The 20536-nt window shown below is 43.0% G+C and overlaps 5 protein-coding genes across 6 annotated transcripts in view; 2 read left to right on the top strand and 3 right to left on the bottom strand.

The window, feature by feature from the left end:
* Positions 1-2748, bottom strand: part of fancm (FA complementation group M) — a gene marked incomplete at its 5' end in the record, with an annotated part of 33961 nt that extends 31213 nt beyond the window's left edge. Inside the window, 4 exons of the mRNA XM_079287132.1 lie at positions 423-581; positions 713-790; positions 1792-1964; positions 2052-2748. Coding sequence (XP_079143258.1) covers positions 423-581; positions 713-790; positions 1792-1964; positions 2052-2748 — 1107 coding nt within the window. The remainder of the gene's footprint in view (positions 1-422; positions 582-712; positions 791-1791; positions 1965-2051) is intronic.
* Positions 2749-3100: 352 nt separating this feature from the next.
* Positions 3101-5285, top strand: iqcc (IQ motif containing C). 2 transcript variants are annotated; one of them, XM_079286506.1, is made up of 5 exons: positions 3101-3167; positions 3386-3529; positions 3605-3857; positions 4501-4601; positions 5156-5285. In XM_079286506.1, the coding sequence occupies exons 1-5, from the start codon at positions 3126-3128 to the stop codon at positions 5189-5191; spliced, it is 576 nt and encodes a 191-aa protein (XP_079142632.1). In that variant the 5' UTR covers positions 3101-3125; the 3' UTR covers positions 5192-5285. The 2 variants fall into 2 exon arrangements, with proteins under 2 accessions (XP_079142632.1, XP_079142631.1); XM_079286505.1 differs by having other exon boundaries at positions 3386-3857.
* A 1049-nt stretch (positions 5286-6334) lies between these two features.
* On the top strand, positions 6335-10712 carry dcdc2b (doublecortin domain containing 2B; the record flags this gene model as incomplete). Its single annotated transcript, XM_079286136.1, has 12 exons — positions 6335-6618; positions 6799-6850; positions 8114-8184; positions 8624-8755; positions 8852-8986; positions 9146-9182; positions 9309-9374; positions 9516-9684; positions 9805-9914; positions 10054-10107; positions 10407-10478; positions 10581-10712. 12 exons carry the CDS (start codon positions 6335-6337, stop codon positions 10710-10712), a joined length of 1314 nt encoding a protein of 437 aa, XP_079142262.1.
* Positions 10713-11436: 724 nt separating this feature from the next.
* On the bottom strand, positions 11437-14918 carry tmem234 (transmembrane protein 234). The gene is made up of 5 exons (XM_079286963.1): positions 14887-14918; positions 14459-14610; positions 12901-12967; positions 12431-12523; positions 11437-12104 (listed from the first exon to the last, which is right to left on the bottom strand). Exons 1-5 carry the CDS (start codon positions 14897-14899, stop codon positions 11995-11997), a joined length of 435 nt encoding a protein of 144 aa, XP_079143089.1. The 5' UTR covers positions 14900-14918; the 3' UTR covers positions 11437-11994.
* A 953-nt stretch (positions 14919-15871) lies between these two features.
* ncmap (non-compact myelin associated protein) lies at positions 15872-20243 on the bottom strand. Its single transcript, XM_079286996.1, has 3 exons — positions 20152-20243; positions 19646-19730; positions 15872-16436 (listed from the first exon to the last, which is right to left on the bottom strand). Exons 1-3 carry the CDS (start codon positions 20237-20239, stop codon positions 16157-16159), a joined length of 453 nt encoding a protein of 150 aa, XP_079143122.1. The 5' UTR covers positions 20240-20243; the 3' UTR covers positions 15872-16156.
* Positions 20244-20536: the final 293 nt, after the last annotated feature.

The following is a 20536-nucleotide window of genomic DNA, read 5'->3' as shown; positions in this document are numbered from 1 at the left end:
CGAAGAAGACCCAACGGAGCTCGTGTTCACCGGGTCTAAACTCTCGGATGCAGGTGTCACATTCCAGCTGTCCATCCAGCGGAGACAGATGAAGTGTTGCTGCACATTGACAGAACAGTACACACAGACAGTGAGCCAACCCGTGACAAGGAGAGGAACGGAGGTCCGGCACTGGAGCCAGACCAACGAGTATGAAGGGTATGTTCGGGTACGGCCGGAGAAAAGACGTGTGATGCTCAGAGAAGGATTACAGCCGAGGAGCACGCACACTGTGACCACAAGGTGGCAGCCAACCACAGAAACACAACACTTCACGGGCAATGAATTGACTTAGCAGTCAACAAGAAAGAAATGCATTGTTGGTGAAATACAGACCGGGAGGAGTTTTTGATGAATATGATGCTAGATTGCTTGTGTCCTACCTGCAGGTAGCGCGCCTGGTGAGCAGAGAGGGCCTCTCCCAGAGGAACCACCACTTTGTCCACACTGCGCTGGTGGGTATGGGCCCGGACGTCCGGGCTCTCTTCTGAACGCAGCTCAATGTGCGAGATGAGCAAATTAGAGATCACCGACTGCACCGACTGCAGGGAGGGAGTGAGAGAGGAGACGGTTTGAATCGGATTCACAGTAGAATAGTGAGACGGAGGACTTGCATCATTTGGTCACATTAGAGAGACAACGGATAGACACAGACGCAGGTTATTGTTCTTGCCTTTGAATCCCCTCCTGGAGTTGCACTGAGGGCCAGGATGCGGAGCTGCACAGTCTGGCTGCAGAGCTGTCTGATCACCTGAGTAACAGAAGGATAGTACACAACATAGTTAGAACAGTTTAGTGATTAAAAGTGTAAGAATGCAAACCTAAAGAGGCCCGTGATCGGAAATAGGAGTAAGAGACAAGTTAAAAGCCTCGGTAACCGTCAACTAGTAAAGCACATTTACTCACGTACTGTACTTTAGTACAGTTTTGTGGTACTTTGTACTTTTAGTCTTCCATTTTTTGCAACTTCATACTTCTACTCCACTACACTTTGGAAGCAATTATTGTACTTTTTAATGAACTATACTTATTTGGTTAGTTTGCAGATTCAGATTAATACAAAATAAAAATGTTTTGTTACAGATAAAACTACCTGGCAGTATATGAAGTAAATAAATCAGCTCCGGCTTTATCAGCTGCAACATGAAAGTGATAAAACCTGAATGCATCAATAATTATAATATCATATCGTACTTTTGAATTTTGAAGATAGGACTTTTACTTCAGAGTATTTCTACAATCTGGTATTAGTACTTTTACTTAAGATGAGTACTTCTTCCCCCACTCATTACTATCGATGCAATGATCTGTAAAATAAATTAAGTAACTTGTTTGGCAAAATAACCAGATATGAACGTTCAATTTAGGTAGTGAATAAAATACTTGACAAATAAAGGTACTTCATCACATTAAAGAAAGATATACTATAAAATGTCCATGAGCATATCTGCCCACAATGGTTTTTTAGTACAACCAGACATACTATAGGGAAAGCTTCCTTGGTATGCTATTTTGTCACATAACTCAAAGGAAATGAATGAATATGAAATGAATAAAGTTTCAAACTGCTGTCAAGACGGCCTCTATTCTCTACAACAATGTTTCAAGAGTGAGTGCTACTTCGTGAGAACATCTTTTGGATGGAGTATCACTTTAAAAAGTCACTTTATTGCAGGTTCACAAGCAGAATTGGAAGTCAAATATAACCTGAAAACATGACACGCTGTAATCATTAGTGACAGGTTTATCTACCTGACAGTAGGCATGGTTGCCCAGCGCCTTGTGGGCTTCGTCGATCACCACACACTTGACCTGCTGGGCCGGACAGGTGTCTCTGGACAGATCGTTGACCATGACCTGAGGGGTGAGGAAGAGGACACGCTTGGTCCTCCACACCTCCTGTCTACGATTTGCCGCCGTGGAGCCTGCAGATAGGAGAGACCGACTCTCGTTAATAAAAGGGCTAAAAAGTAGAAAGATGGGTGCCACAGTTGTTGTGCCGCGATTGTTACCCGTCAGCTCGGCCATGTGTGCCTGTGGGATCCCCATCACGTTGTAACAGGCCTCGATCTGTTGTGCCACCAGAGGTTTGGTGGGAGCCATGAATACGATCTTCCCCGATGGATACCAGCGGTAGAAGTTGTACATGACCACAGAGGCGATAAAGGTCTTTCCCAGACCCGTGGGGAGGCACACCAGTGTGTTCTGGAAGAGAGCAGCCTCTGACATCTTCATCTGGTACTCCCTGATGGGATAGTTGGTGGGGTAAATCCACACCTTAGCCGAGGAGCTGTCGAAGCCAGGGAAGTCTGGATAGGTTTGCCCAGCTGAGGGTACGGGAGAGAGGGCAGTGCTCTCTGTTCCTTCAGGGTTGTCATGTTGAAAACAGTTTGCATTATCAAGTCCTAGGCTCTTTTCAGCCTCATAAACAGCGACCAACATCAGATCATCATCTTCATCTTCATACAAAGGTCCAGGGTCCTCTGTCCTCACCGGGTTCACTGTTGACCCATGACCTATGTGAGCCCACAGAGGATTTTGAGGAAGGTGAGTTGTAACGTTAGCTTCCTGCGCAGTGCTGCTCGGGGTTGTTGCTCTGCGCCGTGCAGCGGCTTTCTTGACATCTTTTTTCGGTTGAGGAACTTTGTTTTGAGAGACGGGTGCACCCCAAGTCTGGAACAACGTCCTCTGATTTGAACCACTACTCATTTTCCATTCGTTGTGGCGGAAGAGATGTGAGGAAAAAGTGCCCCTGGCACGAGCAGCAACATTGTAGCCTGAACGCCGGTATAAAAACAATGGGTCACTTCCGCCCACGTTTTACCAAAATAAGATACCACATATATAACAAGGGAGTCGTTTACTCCAGAGTGATTTCGATCATTTAAATACAGTTTCAATGATGACACAATCTCTGTATTGTATTCACGTCAACATACCAAGATAAGAGCTCAATGGACACACGTGCGTTGTTACATTTAACGAGGAGGCTTTTATTTAGTTGTGTGTGACACCGGAACAACATCAAACGTTTGAGCTCGTCTCCCGCGCTCTTCGAGAGTAAAGGCTGTCACGTTACCATAGCAATGGACAGAAGCAAGTGGGAGAAGACACTCACCTGCTTTCAGGTAATTTATACATGTATACCTAAAGTTAATAAAGTAAGTTGTTTTTTGTTTGCTAGTTCGGGCTGTTTAGCTTGTTTTCTAACTCTGGAAAACGACTGCTAACAGTAAAACGTTGCTATTGTTTTTAGCATTGACGTTAGCATTAGGTGGGCGAACACGTCGCCGTTACTGTCACGTTAGTTAGTTAACATTACTTTTAACTCTCCTCTCTTCGGTAGGCATCTGCGCGTGGATACTTGGTGCGAGACGAAGTCCGTCGTACGCGAGAAGACTTTGAGGACATCGTGAGAGAGATTGATGGAGGCTTGACCCACGTGGAGTGGAGGGAGACGGTCATCGCTATCCCCCACTTCACAGACAATGTAGGCAGCTTTAACCGGAACTTTGTAAATCATCTTATCGGTGCCTCTCGCATGCCTGTGCTCGTACATCTTCAGGAGGGCCCATTTGTACGAACCAGCAGCTCTGCAAGCAAACCTTCAAATGCATCATCACCCTCATCATCATCATCAGCGGAGAGAGGAGATCCTCATGTCCTCCAGGAGAGGATAGAAGCAGAGAGAGATGATTGCGATGCTACAGCTGCTGTAGTGAGACAGAAAGAAAGCACAGAGTTGGAGAACGATGGAGACTCCACCACCTTGTGGAGCAGTTTGGAGCTGGACATGAACTATGGTGACTCTCACAAAGGTGAGAGCTGTGCACACAACAGTAGTAGTTTATTAATGAAATGAGATCGCTTACTCTCCATTTATCATTATTTATTTATAACAGAGGTAGATTGCGTGCTATGTTGGGCTTCAACGAACAATTAGTTTCACAATCACAATTTCCAAGCACTCAATGAGATGCTTTAAAAAAAAAATTGTTTTTTGAATGTGCAATTTGCAATTATATGATACTGGAAAGTAGAATTGGAAAAGCTGGAAACAGCAAATGTTGAGTGATGAATCATTGAATTGTTCAAGCACCAGTCTTGTTGTGTAAACACTGTGAACAATATCCATCTAGTTGATGATGGAATACAGAGGCTCTGGTTTGCTTAAAATAGATTTTAAAAACAGTTTTACTTATTTAAAACAGGGATCTGCTTCAAAACCTTTACATTAGCATTAAAGAGGAGCTATATCAATGCACACAAGTTAATTAATCTCTCCACATTTTGAGGGTTTTCAATGAAGAATAACCAAAAAGAGAATCTGTGTGTACAGGATGAAGTAAAAGTTGGACTTTTGTGTAAAACACATGTTGTACTCGTGTGATTGCAAACCGATTCTCCTCCTGTAGAGTAGATGCCTTATCAGTCATGTTGAATTTGCCATCCTTCCTTCAGCTCCCCGGCAGTCCTGTGCCCCAGAGGCCCTGCGTCTGCACAGAAACACCCTGACCATGGAGCTGGTCTGGCTACAACAGGCTATTGGCAGCAGGAAGAAGGTGAGACAGAGGAAGTGATTGGTTCCCTGCATTTATTCAGCAGCGGCGGTCTCCTGCTGTAAGAAAATTGCCTCTGCTTCAAGACAGAATTTATTCAGTGACCTCAAAAAGAAGTCAGTACTGTCGTTCCAAGAAGCATCCGAAAAAATACCTACATTGTAGGTATCTGTGAATAATAACCATTGTGTATCTGCAGCACCAGTCGCTACTTATTGAACAGCTATGTATATGATTCAGCCTGTTTTTCTTTTTATTTAGTGCATACATCTGTAATGCTGTGCCTTAGCATATTCAGCAGCCTGCACCCTTTGCACACAGACCAGTTGAATCCCTTAATTTGTCTTACAACAAAATGTTTTTCATGAATCCTACATCACTGCTCCCACATAGCACCCTGCAGCTCCAGGGGGTGTAAAGGTGCCAAGATGTGGATTCATGTGCACGAAGAACACTTAATGTAAAAAAAAAAAAAAGAATGCAGCTGATGTCAGAGAAAGCAGGATTTACTCAAACGTTTTCATGAATGTTTTTCCCTTCTGTCTTCTCTTCTACAGTACTTGTCACTGAAGGACAGGCTGAGCGTATCCTGACAGCAGCAGTGATGTGAACTGGACTCGATAATGTGGGACTGAAGGCCTGACTGCTGTCTGTTAACTGAACTTTTACACATAAGCGAAGACGCCGTAAATAGATTGCTTTCAGTGGTATTCATCATGTGTTTGACAAAAAGCTGTACATTGTATATATTATTTGCTAATTTTATACATTAATAAATTGTATTTTTCTGAAAAAAAAGTCTCCTTTCTGCTGTTGTTTGCTGATATTGCGTCATACGGTAGTTACTGTTGTGTGGGACGGCTCATTCGGGGGGGAGATCCTCGGCTCGGGACAACGCATGGTGTGACTCAAAGAAGCTCAAATTTCCTACAAATATTCACAAGTCTCCTATGAAGCTGCTGTTGTCTTTTGGTATTGTTGTCTTTATAGAGCACCCACAGGAGGAAGCTTTTAAATACAAAAAAAACAATACAAATTGCAGCCCTGCTCCTAAAATTGCACTTTAAAAAAAAAAGGTCTGTCTTATTTCAATGTTCTTAAGAGGTTTTCAGTAACGGTTTTATCGCCTGCTGGTTCTTGCACTTGCTGGATAATTCTAATACGCATGACATATTTAGCAATTATTTTTTGGGGAAAATACAGACAACTGGGTGAAGAGGTTATCTTATTGATTCAGCTCACAACACAGTGACCCACTCGTTCTCTGCTCCTCCCGTCCGTCTCTTTTGTTGTGGTTGCTGCCGATGGTTTGGCCCACAAAGCCAGTCATTGCTGGCCACGCTGCCATAGCAACCAGGAAATACTCACCACCGTCAGTGGAGTAGTGTGTGAATGTTTGTGTGTGTGTGTGTTAGGGGGATAGATAGAGCAGAACGTGGTGAGCCGGAGTCCAGACGGACCACAACAACGCAGGGGACTGATTTTCACCTTTGCCTTCAAATTCTACGATTTCCTCGCTTCGTCGTCCACTAAGGCTTGTGAGTCACTGAGTATTGTGTTAATGTGTGACTTGAAGAATGTGGCATGTGAATGTGCCTGGTGCATGAAGAGGGTCTGTAACTGCCACTCCAGGCTCAGTGAGTGAACTTACATGCATGTGGGAGAGAATGATAAGGTACGTGGATTCAAAAAAACAGCCTTTTTAAAACTGTCTGTGACTAACAGCCGGCTCATAGATGGCTGCCACCACCGCAGCCACGACTCCCCTGCCTCCAGTGAAGAGCGTGGTGGTGTATAAGAATGGAGACCCCTTCTACAGCGGACGGAGGTTCGTGGTCAACCAGAGGCATGTGGCCACCATGGAGGCCTTTCTGACTGAAGTGACCCAGGGCGTCGGGGCTCCACTCGCCGTCAGGACTCTGTACACCCCCAGACAGGGCCACAGGGTCACAGACCTCCAGGGCCTCCAGACAGGAGCCCAGTATGTTGCTGCTGGCTTTGAAAGGTTCAAGAAACTGGAGTGAGTACAAGAACTACTTACTGTGGAATCAATGTGATGTACAGTTCCTCTAGTCGCAGACTTTTTGTCTCGTCGATGAAATTCATTTAGAATGAATACTTTTTGGTGTTTGGAAAAGAGGTGTGAATATATATATATATATATTTTTTCTTTTGTCGTATCTGTTGTTTCGCTGTTTAGTTACTCGAACACCAGAACGAAAAAGCAGCCTGCTGCCCGTGAAGAAACCCAGGTAGGCTTTTATTTTGTGATGTGTCTTGCTTCCAAGTCCATCACTGATTAATCCCAGTCTAACCAGGAGGAATGCACCACCGTGCAGGCTGCACTGTACTCAAATCACTTTCATCTGTTTGAACTTCTGCCAAATGAAATGTGAAAATGTGTACAGGACTTCCCATTATCGAGACAAGCTATCATTTGCCTCTAAATGTGAGCACACATCGTTGTGTTAGCGCTAGTTAGATTAGCACCAGCCTTTGTGCTGACCGTCTCATTGATGTCACTGCTGCGTAAATTACAGGAAACAATTGTATAATGATTGTGCTGTTCATCGGCCCTTTTAAAGGTCTTGTGTGACATTAGATTCCGTAGTTACAGCTGGATATTGTCATCGATCAGGAATTCCCAGAGTATCAGAGGTTATGATCATTTCCACCGAGAATCTGAAGTCTTTTCTCTTTTGCTTGTCTGATGATGATGGTGATGGTAGTATCATGCAGGCAGGTGCTCTCTTAACATTCACACAAAAATAGATTTGAAACAAGTACGCACACAAACACTCACGCTGACAAGTGCTGGCTTTGTGTTCTGACCAGCTGGCAGGAGGTGAGCGCTTGGTGTTTCAGACGCAGAGTGTGCCCTCAGTCTTAAGAAATCAGTCTTACTTTTCTGAAGAACATGAAAGGAGCGGAGAGTAATTGTGCCTTGGGTGTCTGCCATTTTGCTTCTTTTGGTTTTAAAGTCTTACATGCCTGTGTTGTGGTTGCTGTGGAGCAATGCAGGAAGTGTGTCCGTGAGTGAGTTGTGTTTGATCCCGCTGGTGGAACAAAGAGTAACGCTTCCACGCAGTGTTATCGGGGCTATGTGCTTGTCCGGACAGGCCTAATGCCCAGGGAAGATTATCAATGTCTGGTTTGTTCTGACTTGATTGATTTAGTCCAGCTGGCAGACAAGGATATCGGCTTCAGAGGCCATTGATATGGGACGACATGGGCTTCGACAGCAGCCTTCAGATCAGGCCGTGAATGTGCGATTGAAGGAGTCTTGGAGCGACGTTTGTCTCCTTGGCTGCAGCACTTGAGCCGACATGAGCGGAATAGTTAGTCAGTCATTACACAATTAGGATGACTGATTTTTCTGTGATGGACGTGCAGTGTAATTGATGTGCACGACATGAATGATGTAAAACTGATTTTCAAATGTCTCTGAGAAAATGCCAGCATTGTAACGTTTTGCAGTACCACGCATGTCATTTTGTTTTAATTATCTTCTGCAGGCCAAAGTAACCCAGAGGCCAAATGTTTCAGCCAAATGGAGGAAGTTTATACCTCTGCCTTGCATTTTACAGTGAGTTGGACAAACTATGAAAACACACACACACAATGAATCACTGTGTTTTTAGTACAATTTTCCCTTTTTAACCATGCTAGCTGCATGCCTGTTGGGATGCAATGTCAGTCCACTGACAGAGGAGCAAGGATGAATTGGAATAACTTTGGAAATAACTCTGCCTTTTCATTTAGTGCCACAACATGAGATGAAAGTTTTTATTTGTCCAGCGAAATTTTGCAATAAAAAGACTTTATCTCTGGAAGATGCCCTACTGAAGTCCCAAAGCTTTGCCTGAACTTTAGCGTGCATTTCTTCTCAGAACAATTATAGATTTTGTTCCCCATCTCTCACATTGGTATGGCATTAGTATCTTGTCATGGCCACTATAGACAGAAGGAGGTGTTTCATTGTACATATGGGCCTGAAATGTAAAAAAACGACCCTTTCTGTACAGCGTTTTCCGCAATGGAGATCTCCTGTGTCCTCCATTCCGGTTCATCATTCCTCGGAGCATGCAGCAGGACCTGGAGAAGATCCTGAGTCTGATCACAGAGAAGGTCAGCATACGAACCGGAGCTGTGCGCAGGTCAGTGACACTTGACAGACAGTCACATGCACATGCACTCTGTGGAATACAAATCGAGGAGGTGAAATCTCACCCCTAACTCCTGTGCTCTATCAGGTTGTGCTCTTTGGAAGGAGCGACTGTGTCCTCAGCTGTGGAGCTGGAGACAGGCCACTGCTATGTTGCTGTGGGAACCGAGCGGTTCAAGAAACTTCCATATGTGGAGCTGTTGGTGTCGAAAGCCACAGAGAGGTATTGTTGTCCACGGCCCTTTGTGAGCGTCTGTAAAGACGTGTGTTTGTGTGCTCCGTTGCTGGCTGCTCTGCACTCTAACATGAAATGATTGTCAGACAAGACGGAACATGAACAAAAACATCTTTTCACATGAAAGTGGCTTTCTTTATTTTGTAGATATAACCAAGGAAAGAGAAGGCTCAGGAGAAAAGAGGTACCTTTAGTTGATCATGTAATTGTCCCACCCCCATGTCTTAAAATAGTCTGCAGTTCATTTGCAACATGTGTCAGGTGAGAGCAACATGCTGTCTTGTATACGTGTCTTGTGTGTTTCTCTCAGGACAGGAACGCAAGGAGCGGTCCAGAAGACCAGTACAGTGACTCAGCCCTCCTCGACTCCCCAGAGGTGAGAAACAACCCCCCCCCCCCCTCTGTCTGGCATATTCTGCCCAACACGTTCAATGCACCACTGAGACAAACTGTGCAGAGGGTATTTTGTGCCCGTCCATGATATTATATTGATTCAGTCGCATTCCATGAATTTCAGTCAGATGGCCGGAGGGTGAAGTCGACGGGAGATGACGCTGCAGCTCCAGCAGCCGCACAGCAGAGGAGCAGGAGAGAGGCCGCAGACGAGACCTCCGCGTTCTTCGCCAGGCCGGTCAAGATCCGCAACTACAGGGGACAGCCAAGACCACCACCCAGCCATGGATCTGGTTAGACTCCCCATCTTTATACTTCTGATTTTAAATCTAATTTCTTCACATTCACAATGAGTATGAGGCATTTTGTGTTAATCGTTCTATCAGCAGCGTTGTGATTTCTGTTCATTCCAGTCCAGCCCAGCGTGTTTAAAAGAGCAGCACGGAAGAGAAGAGAGGAGGTACGAGGGGCCGAGGAGGTGCACGAGGATGAAAACACAGCTACAGAGCTGCCTGTTGACCAGGTTTGCTGTAACTCACGTGTCGTTTCGGCCTTATAACCACACAGTGCGATGCGTGAATTGAATGGCAAAAATATCAGTTCAAAATATGTTCAAAGCAGAGGTTTTTCTAAACACCCGTCTCTCTCATGTTTGTCTAAAGAGAGCTGCAGAGATAGTGGAGGATGAGGAATCAAACAGCCGAAACACACAGCAGGTAAACCAAACAATCCTTTCATGTTCCAAGTGAATTTGTTAGCTTCTTATCTAAGTGGAGATGTTTACATTCACTCTAAAAGTACAATGTAAGGACAATTTCTCTACAAAGTGGAAATAAATTGAGGGTATAAATTGGAAAAGACATGGATCCATGATAATGAATTGATGTATCCGTGCATTATGGTGCCCTTTGTAAATTACAGTCGACAGTTAAAATATGAATATGTGACACGTGATACTGTATTCTGCATGTGGGGGGAAAACAAATCACATAAATCCTTATTTGTTTCTCTCAAGAGACATTCACAAATTATAGAGAGTGAGCAGCACGATGGGAGCGAACACCCACACAAACACAATGGAAAACAGGTACAGTATACAATTGAGTGGGTGTTTACGTGTCTTAATAGGAAAACGTTTAGTTTTTTTCTAAATGGGTTCACAACAATATATATTATTTTCCTGTAACAGACTCAGTCATCTGAAGAAGATGGTGTTACACATTCTGCTACGACTGAGGAGTCTGCTGCTGAAACACTGGTATACCGATGCACACACACTGCCGTCAGCTTCCATTCAGACGTACATGGACACGGAAACTAGTCAGAATTCAATGCGTGTCTCATTTCAAAAGGAGCCTGAGCCGAAGCAGACGTCTTCAAAGTCAAGGCCTTCGTCATCAGCCTCCCAGCCACAGAGCGGGGAAGGAAAGGCAAGTGTACTTACCTCGCAGCCTATTGACCGGGTCCAATGAGAACGTGTGCTTGATTGCTTCTTTTGTTCTTTTTCTCCGTTTTAAATAATCAGCTTGAACAGGAGAGCCTACAGACCCATCATCAGGAGGACAAGTGAATAACGAGCACGGAGGATTCATCAAAGAGGTCACATCATCATAACAGCAGATGACTTATGCGGCTGAATGAATAGTTTGATTAAATTGGTAATACTTTGACTGTGGCGATGAAACAAGCAACATCATTAATTTAAGTTTTCTTTTAGAGAAAGTAAGAGTCAAAAATGTAAAGAGGCTCACACAACATTATAACAAAGAATACAAAAGATGGACACTATCATGAGTTGTAGTTCAATACAGTCAGTCAAAACTGTACTTTTATGACATTATAGGACACGGGTCATTCTGAAGCAGATCGTGTGTAGCTGTTCATTCCATATACAATACAATATTTTTGGTACATTTTAAGCCTGAATGTATTTCTGATCTGCAGAAATCAGTGACGGAGATAATCGTGTTTTTTCCAACAATTTATTAATAAAATATCAGCCACATCACAAGCTGAATAGATGAAACAATAACAAAGTCGTCTGTACAGTGTTATGTGTCTATTAAATACTGTGACAATAAAAAAAAATATATATATATATTACTATGTACATTTCCGTTATTCCTGAAATCTGTACAATTTGTTCGGACATATTTACGGTGAACACAGGCAGCCGCAGTAAAATATCCCCGTTACACCAAGAAGTTACACCACATTGGTCCATTTAAAGCTCCAGCCTTATTTGTATGTGGCCTCCATATAATTTATGCAGATGCCAGTCACATGGCGGGGCTTAAAAGTCAAAGTTAACAGCCACCAACTTCTATGCAAGCACCGTAAATCTAGTCTGGCCTTGAGGTGAACCCGACACGCACCCACTTCCCGTTCAACTTGGTGTGAGGGTCTCTGGACAGGTCTTTAGAAGCTCACGCTGACTTAATGTAGACACAATTCTCTCACCAGAGCCGTTACTCTTAGGAGTCACTGTCTGAATCTAAATGGCCCCCCTCTAGCCCTGATCAAACTCTGCTCCGGCCATCTTCCGTCCCTGGCTGAGGAATCACTTCAACGTACAGGAGAGTTTGTTTCAATCTTCATCTCCATTAGTGTGCAGCCTGCGTGATATTCTGCTTCTCAACGTCTTTGCCATCAATGGAGCTTATGACACACAGAGCGATGCCCGCCATGGTGAGGAACATTCCAGCCACAGCCTCTGCGCACACACACAGAGAGAGCGAGAGAGAGAGAGAGAGAGCGAGAGAGGAGCGTGGGGTAGGACATGAATGAAACATCAGAACACAACCAGTACAGTATTTTTCAAGCAGATGAGGGAATTAACTGCTCAGTGATGTCTTGGCATGCCAGTCAAGTAACGTTGAGCTAATGTTACTAGAGTCTTGCTGATGCGATACCTCCGAACATGTTCCGGAAGCAAAATGTTTGACTCTAAAGCTTGTAGCATTCACAGATTTGTCCTTGTGGGTTATCAGCATCACTTGCTGTGTGTGACAAGCTAGTGTATGAACATGAGTCACTTACGTTTGCCTCCAAACTCTTCACCCAGTAACTTGCCAGTGAACAGAGTGCAAAGGAAGGTGAGAGAGTTGGCCACAGGAACAGCCAGCGATAACTCTGCAGAAGAGAAGTGGCGAGAACTGGGTATCATATTCTGCTCCCAAATGAATATGCAAAGTTAGTTAGTTGCAGCACTGGGTCAGTTAAACGGATTCGTTTGAACTTTCATGGCACGTGAACTAATGTTTACACAGAATGTATGCATCTCTGTCTTTCTTCCGCAATGATGATTAATGATGATATATTTTAGGAAGTTATGGAGAACGAAGAGGTAATATTTTAGTGCTAGTTTAGAAAACATGTTTATCAGTTTATCTCGGTAAGAGTTGACGTTCTCTGTCTGTTTTTGTAGGCTGTTATTGTGCATGCTAGCTCGCTGGGATGATTTACTGGCACCATCAGATTGTCGTGAGGTGTGTGTGTGTGTGTCTCACCTGTGGTGGAAAGTGTATAATAGTAGACCAAAGAGCCACTCTGGTTCAGGAGAAATGGGACCAGGTACTGTGTGGAGAAAGAAGCTCAATTAAACTAATTGTAAGGGGAAAAAAGTCAGAATTTCAAAACATGCACACTGGCAAACTAAACTAGAAAATGCATTTCCTGCTGAAAATGCGTTGGAATGCTGAAAGCTGAAATGAATCTCAAAAACATTGCTGAAAATAGATATCCAATTTTAAAAAAATTGCAAAAAGCTGAATAATCCAAAAGGATTACAAATATGAAGTTATATCACCCCTCTCCTGAAAGAGCTGAACATTTTGATATTCGAACGGTTTCTGTAGCTTAAAAGAATTCCAGCAGTAGTGATATTTGTTGTAGTAGTAGTAGAAGTATTATTCGCAGTATAAGTATGAGTAGCATTTGAATAAGTACGAGTTGTAGCAGTAGTGATATTTGTAGTAGCAGTAGTAGTAGAAGTTGTTGTCGAAGTATTTGTAATTAGAAGAAGTAGTAGAAGTAGTAGTATCAGCAGTCGTACTAATAGCTGTAGTAGTATTAGTACTGGTTATTAGTACTGGTAGTAGCAGGAATAGCAGTATTAGCAGTTGTGGTATCAGTAATAATAGTAGTGGTAGTAATAGCAGTAGTGGTAGTAATAATATTTATGGTAGCAGTAATAGCAGTAGCAGTAGTAGTAATAGTAGCAACAGCAAAAGTTGTAGTAGTAGTGGTAATACTAGAAATATTAGCAGTAGTAGTAGTTGTCGCAGTATTAGTAAGAGCATTCATTATTTCAACAAAAAAGCCTAATTTTGAGCGAAACGTTTAAATACAGTTAATCCATGACGCTTTTATTTTGAAAGGGTGGGACTGGGTGAGGGAGGGGAGACATAATCATCATGTTTGACACAAACAGAGGTTATTAAATGACAGGCTTCATCCCTAAGACCTGAATGACTGTATGAGAGAGAGAGACACACAGAGAGAGAGAGAGGGAGGAGTGTATGTGCGCATGTGTCTGTGAGTCTGTGTGTTTATCAACATCACTAATTGGCTCAATCGGAAACACCTGTGTGCCTGAAGCCATTTCATGGAGATAAAACAGGGAAACACCTCTCAAACAAATCCTCAAAACTCCCATAACCGTAGCTCCGATATTAATAAGTGCGAGGAAGGATGAGTTGAAGAACAGATCCTGTAAAAATTGTGTGTTTTTTTCACAAGAATCTCAAGCTGCTCTTCACTCTAGGGGTGACATCACGCACTCTAAGCTGCGCAATACACACCCATTATAAAGTCAGAAAAGGGCTGAAAAATCATAAAAGTTAAATTGCTGCGATGAGCTGAAGGAGCTGAACATTTTGATAGTTGAACGGTTTCTGTAGCTTAAAAAAATGAAGAAGAAGAAGCGTTGCGACGAAAAACAGGGGGGGGACGGAAGAAATAGAGGAATAACGAAACAGGATAACAGCATTCCAACAATAAAGAAACAGGATAACAATAGTTGGAATGCTTAACAGCGTTCCAACAATAACTGATCTCAGGGTTTACCTTGAGGTTTAGGAAAAGAAACTTGACCTCAGCCAGGAGCTGAGAGACTCTGTTGTTGTGTTGCACGTGTTCAATCCCCTCCGTGCCTCTCTTCAGGAAGGGGTTGGTGCAGCCCCACAGCACCGACACCAACAGAAGGCTCAGCAGTTCCACTGGAATACACAACAATCACCACGTCGCAGAACACCCGGTAGTGCAGTTAGCACCCTTGCTACAGACGTCTTATATACAGCCTATGATGCTAACGCTAGCTTACATCCTTAGCGTTAGCTCTAATGTGTTAGCTATGTTTGGCTCAGTCCTGTTATTATTCAAGCTCAAGAGGGATTAATGCTTAAGAGTATTTATATATTCGGTCTCAAAATACAAAACATACTTGGCAAATGTTGTGATTTTTAGAGAGTAAATCGGATTGTTGGGACACTCACCTACGGTCACCATTGTAATGTAGACATTCACCGTCAAGACGCATTCAAGACTCTTCAACTCAGTTTTTAGTGAACATTACGTAAATGGCCAGATTAAACAACAGTTTAAAATATATTCATTCTTTCACTTACCAGACCTGGAACCATTTATTTATAGAGTTTTATCAGAGTTAAAAATGTATTAAATAAAGCACCGGACGATTTGGTCTGATGACTCATTTGTTAACTGCAACATTTTGCAACGTTTCTTGTCACCTTGAATGCCGCTTAAGGTTTTTTATGTTATGGTACCAAAATGTACCAAACGAGTGAGCAAAAACTAACAATAACTCAATAACACCATAACATGCAACATACACCTCACTCCTCTTTTCCTTTCACTCTTTTGAGGTTTCATATGATTTCATCATATGATTTTGTCCTCTGTACAAATGACACTTCATTTTAACAAACAGGTCTGCCACAATTACAAATATAATATTTTATTTTCATCTCATTTCATTTAAAGAACAATACAAATACAGAGAGCAATGCAAATAAAGTGCAAAACCATTTGGCATCAAACTAAAAAAGGCTTTACATCACCCAGATGTCTGAAAATATCTCTATGGTCTCTTTGTTATACAAAGTACAAAACACACTGACAATTTATAGATTTCTTTAACGAAAATTAATCTGAGAGAATCTGTGACCAGAAGACAAAGACAGTATAATGCAAGGTTAAGCAAAATAAAGTATGCAATATCAACACATTTTTCTCAAACATATTGGTATCCATTACACACTGAGATCTTTCATACTGTCTTTGTCTTCTCTGAAGTCTATACTCATCCTACATTTACTCATGAACCTATGTGGTCATCGTTAATACAGAAATGTACACACTAAAGGGCATTACAGTCTTTACTACACGTTTTCTTCATTGTATTAGTAGTGATCTGCAAAGACTACAAGCAGTGAGAAACTTCTGGCATCTATACTCTGAACACTGACTGTAGCCAAAAAGCAATCACAGTTTCCCATCATTCAACATCCTTCATGCAATCCACCATGTCTGTTTAAGGTACCATTTTGTTCATGCCCACCACAAGTACATCTCGGTATCGTTGTCGTGACCAGCAGTGGCTCAGTTGGTGGAGATCGACAGTGACGACAGTAACGTCCCAGGTCGAGTTTCCACTGGATTCAGTCAGCACACAGTGTATATGGTCAGGGGTGAAGATGACACATCGCTCGGTGCTTGTTGTGAGACTAAAGCACAGTCTTGTTGCTATGTGTTTCCTATTGATGGAGACTCATTTGTGGTGATCGTAGTGGATTCACTGATGGTGCGTAACTGCTCTGAGTGGTTTCCCTCCGCGCTGTTCAGCTCCCCTCTGGTCAGCTGCAAGTCGCTCTCTGAGACTGGGTTTGAACTGAAGATGCTGCTCGACACAGAGCTGATTCCTATGGTGGTCAGCGGAATGCTGGTGTTAACTGTGGATTGTGACATCTTCGGACGGGGTTTGGAGCCCCCTCTGGCTCCCAGGACCCTGGATTCATGTGTCCGCCTGGCAACAAATAAAAACCATGATGTTACTTCACTCACATGCTATGTAGTAAGCTGTCATTTAGCAAAGTGGCATGTGATGTTCAGTCATTGTTTATCCATAAGTTGTACTCGGCAGTTGCATAGAAATATGGCAGATATTCCCTCGGACCTTCTAATCTTATTTTGCTAGTCGGGCTATTACTTCAACCAGACACAGTGGTCATATAAAATGACAATAAGAAGACGAATAAGAAAGAAAGGTGTGGGTATTGTTTTGTGAAAACTGAATAAAAGAACCCACTCTTCACTACTGAGTCCCAACCTTTATGGCTTTTGTCCCCTTAAAATGAATGTCTACATGAGAGTAGATTCATCATTTCTTACCTCATATCAAGTTTGACATATCTATCAATTGTGAGCAGTTTTTCCAAAGTCTTTTCTTCTTAAATTATTTTATTTTAATAACTTTAAGATGACCGAAAGAGTAATAGTAGAAAGGTAAGACAAAATGAATCTAATTTTCTTTACATAATTTTTGTCATTTGGATTGTCTATACAGTAATTGTATTATGTTGGTTATTATGTTTGTACGTCTAGGGAAAGAAATCCCTCCAAAGTTGCTGCTCCTGAGCTTTCTTCCACTCTTTCCCTGTTAAAGTTAGTTTTGGGCGGTTTGCACTTAAGTTTGTACTTATCTGCAGCCTGAGTTAAAGAACAAAGGGTCATTTTCTTTATAGATTGTAAAGCCTCTTGAGGCAAATATGTGATTCATGATATTGAGCTTCATGAATAATATCGACATGACCTGCAGATGACATAACACTGAATGTCGTCCGTCTTGCGGGTCGAGTCTTTATACCGACAAAGTCACGTGAGACCTTGGATGACTCCAGCTGGGTATAAGTTCCGGTGTCATCCCTGAAATCAGTCCATTTTGTTGGCAGCTCCATGTGGTCTGTCATTGGCATGGCACTGGCACGCCTGCATAAGATATACGGCAGCCAGAACCTCCACCTGCTGGTGCCTTCTTCAGGCGGCTTCCCACCCCCGCCACCTTTACTGTTCCTCCCTCTGAAGAACATCTGAGGGAGTTGCATGCATGGAGGGACACCAAGGCTCTCTCCTGTCTTACAACAGATGACCAAACCCTGACAGCCATGCAGGATGCAGCAAAAGTTGGCCTCTCAGCTTCTCTCCAGCAGGCTACTTTCGACGTTTCCTCCACCAGCCTCAGTGATGCGTCATTGCAGACATTTGCGCTCATGTCGAGGGTACATGGGCGTCTGATGTCCACTCTGGTTTAGCCAGGTTTTGCCGGCGCAGTCACCCTTGTAGACGTGTAGGTGGACCCTCCGTACTATCCCAGTGGAACCTGGGGAGCTGTTCGGTTCAGCTGTTCGGTTCAGCTGCTCTACAGGCGCTTCAGCGGACTGTTCAAGCTCGTCAGACCAGGCAGCAGTTCTCTGGTCTTCGCAGGGACATGCTCCCTAGGGGTCCCACGTTGACCCCCCCCGAGGCCACTTCAAGCCGCCAGCTCACCCCAGTAGCCACCATTGGCCTGAGAGGCAAGTCCGCTACCAACGCGACCCTACCCGCTTGCCTTGTGCGGCTGTAGTTTTACCTCCTGAGGGTAAATAATTGAAAGAGCAATCTAACATCATGGAGAAGGAAACGCCACCGGTTGAATGCGTCCTTTGAAAACTGTAGAAATATGTTGATATGTATGATTGTTTTATTAGCCTGATGAAAAGATTAGAAACAGCAGCAAGTGCCCAGTGCTCCTTGCAGTGGATACAAATAGCATTGTTTACTTCACTGCTTCAACGACATCCACTTAAACATAGACAATGGCAGAAGTTCAGTCTTAGTCTTACTAGATCTCAGTGCTGCATTCGACACGGTCGACCATGCCATACTCCTAGAAAGACTAAAAATCTGGGTGGGACTCTCTGGCACAGCACTTAACTGGTTTGAATCCTACTTGAAGGGCCGAGAATACTTTGTGTCTGTAGCTCATTACACATCAGAGCTGACTAAAATGACATGTGGTGTTCCCCAAGGTTCAATACTGGGGCCTCTTCTGTTCAACATCTACATGCTTCCACTAGCTCAGATTATGGAAAACAACAAAGTGTGTTATCATAATTATGCAGACGACACACAAATATACATAACTATGTCATCAGGGGACTATAATCCCATACAAGGGCTGGGTAACTGCATTGAACAAATCAACAACTGGATGTGCCAGAATTTTCTTCAATTAAACAAAGATAAAACAGAAGTAATTGTTTTTGGTACCCAGGACGAACAATAGAAAATCACCGCTCAGCTTCAATCACTGATGTTAAAACCCACAAACCAAGCCAGAAATCTAGGTGTAGTTATGGATTCAGACCTCAACCTGAACAGCCATATCAAGACAATTACAAAATCAGCCTACTATCACCTGAAGAATATATCAAGGATTAGAGGACTTATGTCTCAACAGACTAACAACAAACTTGTCCATGCATTTATCTTCAGCAGACTGGACTACTGTAACGGTGTGTTTACAGGTCTCTGTAAAAAGTCCGTCAGAAAGCTGCAGCTCGAGTCCTCACTAAGACCAGGAGGGTGGACCACATCACCCCAGTTCTGAGGTCTTTGCACTGGCTTCCTGTCCAACAAAGAATTGACTTTAAAATCCTGCTGTTGGTTTACAAAGCACTGAATGGTTTAGGGCCAAAATACATCTCTGATCTGCTGCTACCTTATGAACCATCCCGACCCCTCAGGTCGTCTGGGACCGGTCTACTTTCTGTTCCCAGAGTCAGAACTAAACATGGAGAAGCAGCGTTCAGTTTTTCTGCTCCACATATCTGGAACAAAGTCCCAGAAAGCTGCAGGTCTGCTGAGACCCTCAGCTCATTTAAATCAAGATTGAAGACTTTTCTGTTTGCTGCTGCCTTTACTTGAACCACATTCAATTCATATATTAATCAATTTCCTGCATTTCTGCATTTTACTACTGCATTTTATTTCTTACACTGTTTTTTAATGTTTTAATGAATGTTCTTAATTGTTTTTAAATCTCCTTTTCTTTTGCCTTATGTTTTGATGCTTTTAATGGTTTCATGTGAAGCACTTTGAATTACCTTGTTGTTGAAATGTGCTATACAAATAAACTTGCCTTGCCTTGCCTTGCCTTGCCTTGCCTTGTCCTGTCAAACAGAAATGAGACCCTACCTGTTGTACGTCTTCAGGATTATCAGGAGAATGGCGAGAATGACGATGATTCCTAAAACGATGACAGCGATCATTGCCCCCGAACCTGAGACACAGTGAGAATGAGTAATTAACATGTTGAAAGGCTGTTTTCAAGTCAAGTGCGTCTCTTCTAAGATTGCTTCATGCCGTGCAACTCATTCTGTGTATTCTCCAGAAGTAGTTTGTCGTAGCTTAGCGACAGACAAACAGAACAAATATGTCCTATAAAATGCACGGGGGCCACTCCTGTACAAAGCATCTAGATTAGACTGCATGACGCAATAGGTTAGTATTAATGAGGCTTGTCTTATCTTTTTCTTATGTTGTAATCACTGCCATAGGGGACACTCTAAATTCTGATGGTGTCCACAGCAAACAATTCATTCACAAGGGCGTGTTTTATCAATATCCAATTCAAAAGGACAAGGAGACAAAGCAGACATGCGGGGACACACACCCACACACGCACACACACATGTACTTACTCTGGATGAGTATTTGTTCTTTGGTCTTTGTGATGGTGGTTGTGTTTGAAGTAGTGTTGGTCACAGGTGAGACAGTTGAAGCTTGCATCTTCAGCAATAACCTGCACAGAAGGACAAACACACACACACACACACACACACACACACACACACAAAAATAAAAAACTACTTTAGTCAACTGAATATTCTCTGAAACCATGACTACACAGCGCTACGTTTATGTGAGGGCAATATTTTTCAAGGTTGAAACAGTTTTTGCTGCCGTCAATACCACAGATTAAGCGAGGAGACAGGAATAGAATGAGGAGAGAAGATGGGATTCGATGATTAAATTACCAGTGTGATAGATTGTTCTTCATAAACAGTGAACAGGTGGCATAGCAGA

The sequence above is a fragment of the Melanostigma gelatinosum genome, assembly GCF_949748355.1.
Source record: "Melanostigma gelatinosum genome assembly, chromosome: 16".
NCBI lineage: Eukaryota > Metazoa > Chordata > Actinopteri > Perciformes > Zoarcidae > Melanostigma > Melanostigma gelatinosum.
Note: the sequence above shows the minus strand (reverse complement) of the source record. Positions and strands in the feature narration are given on the sequence as shown.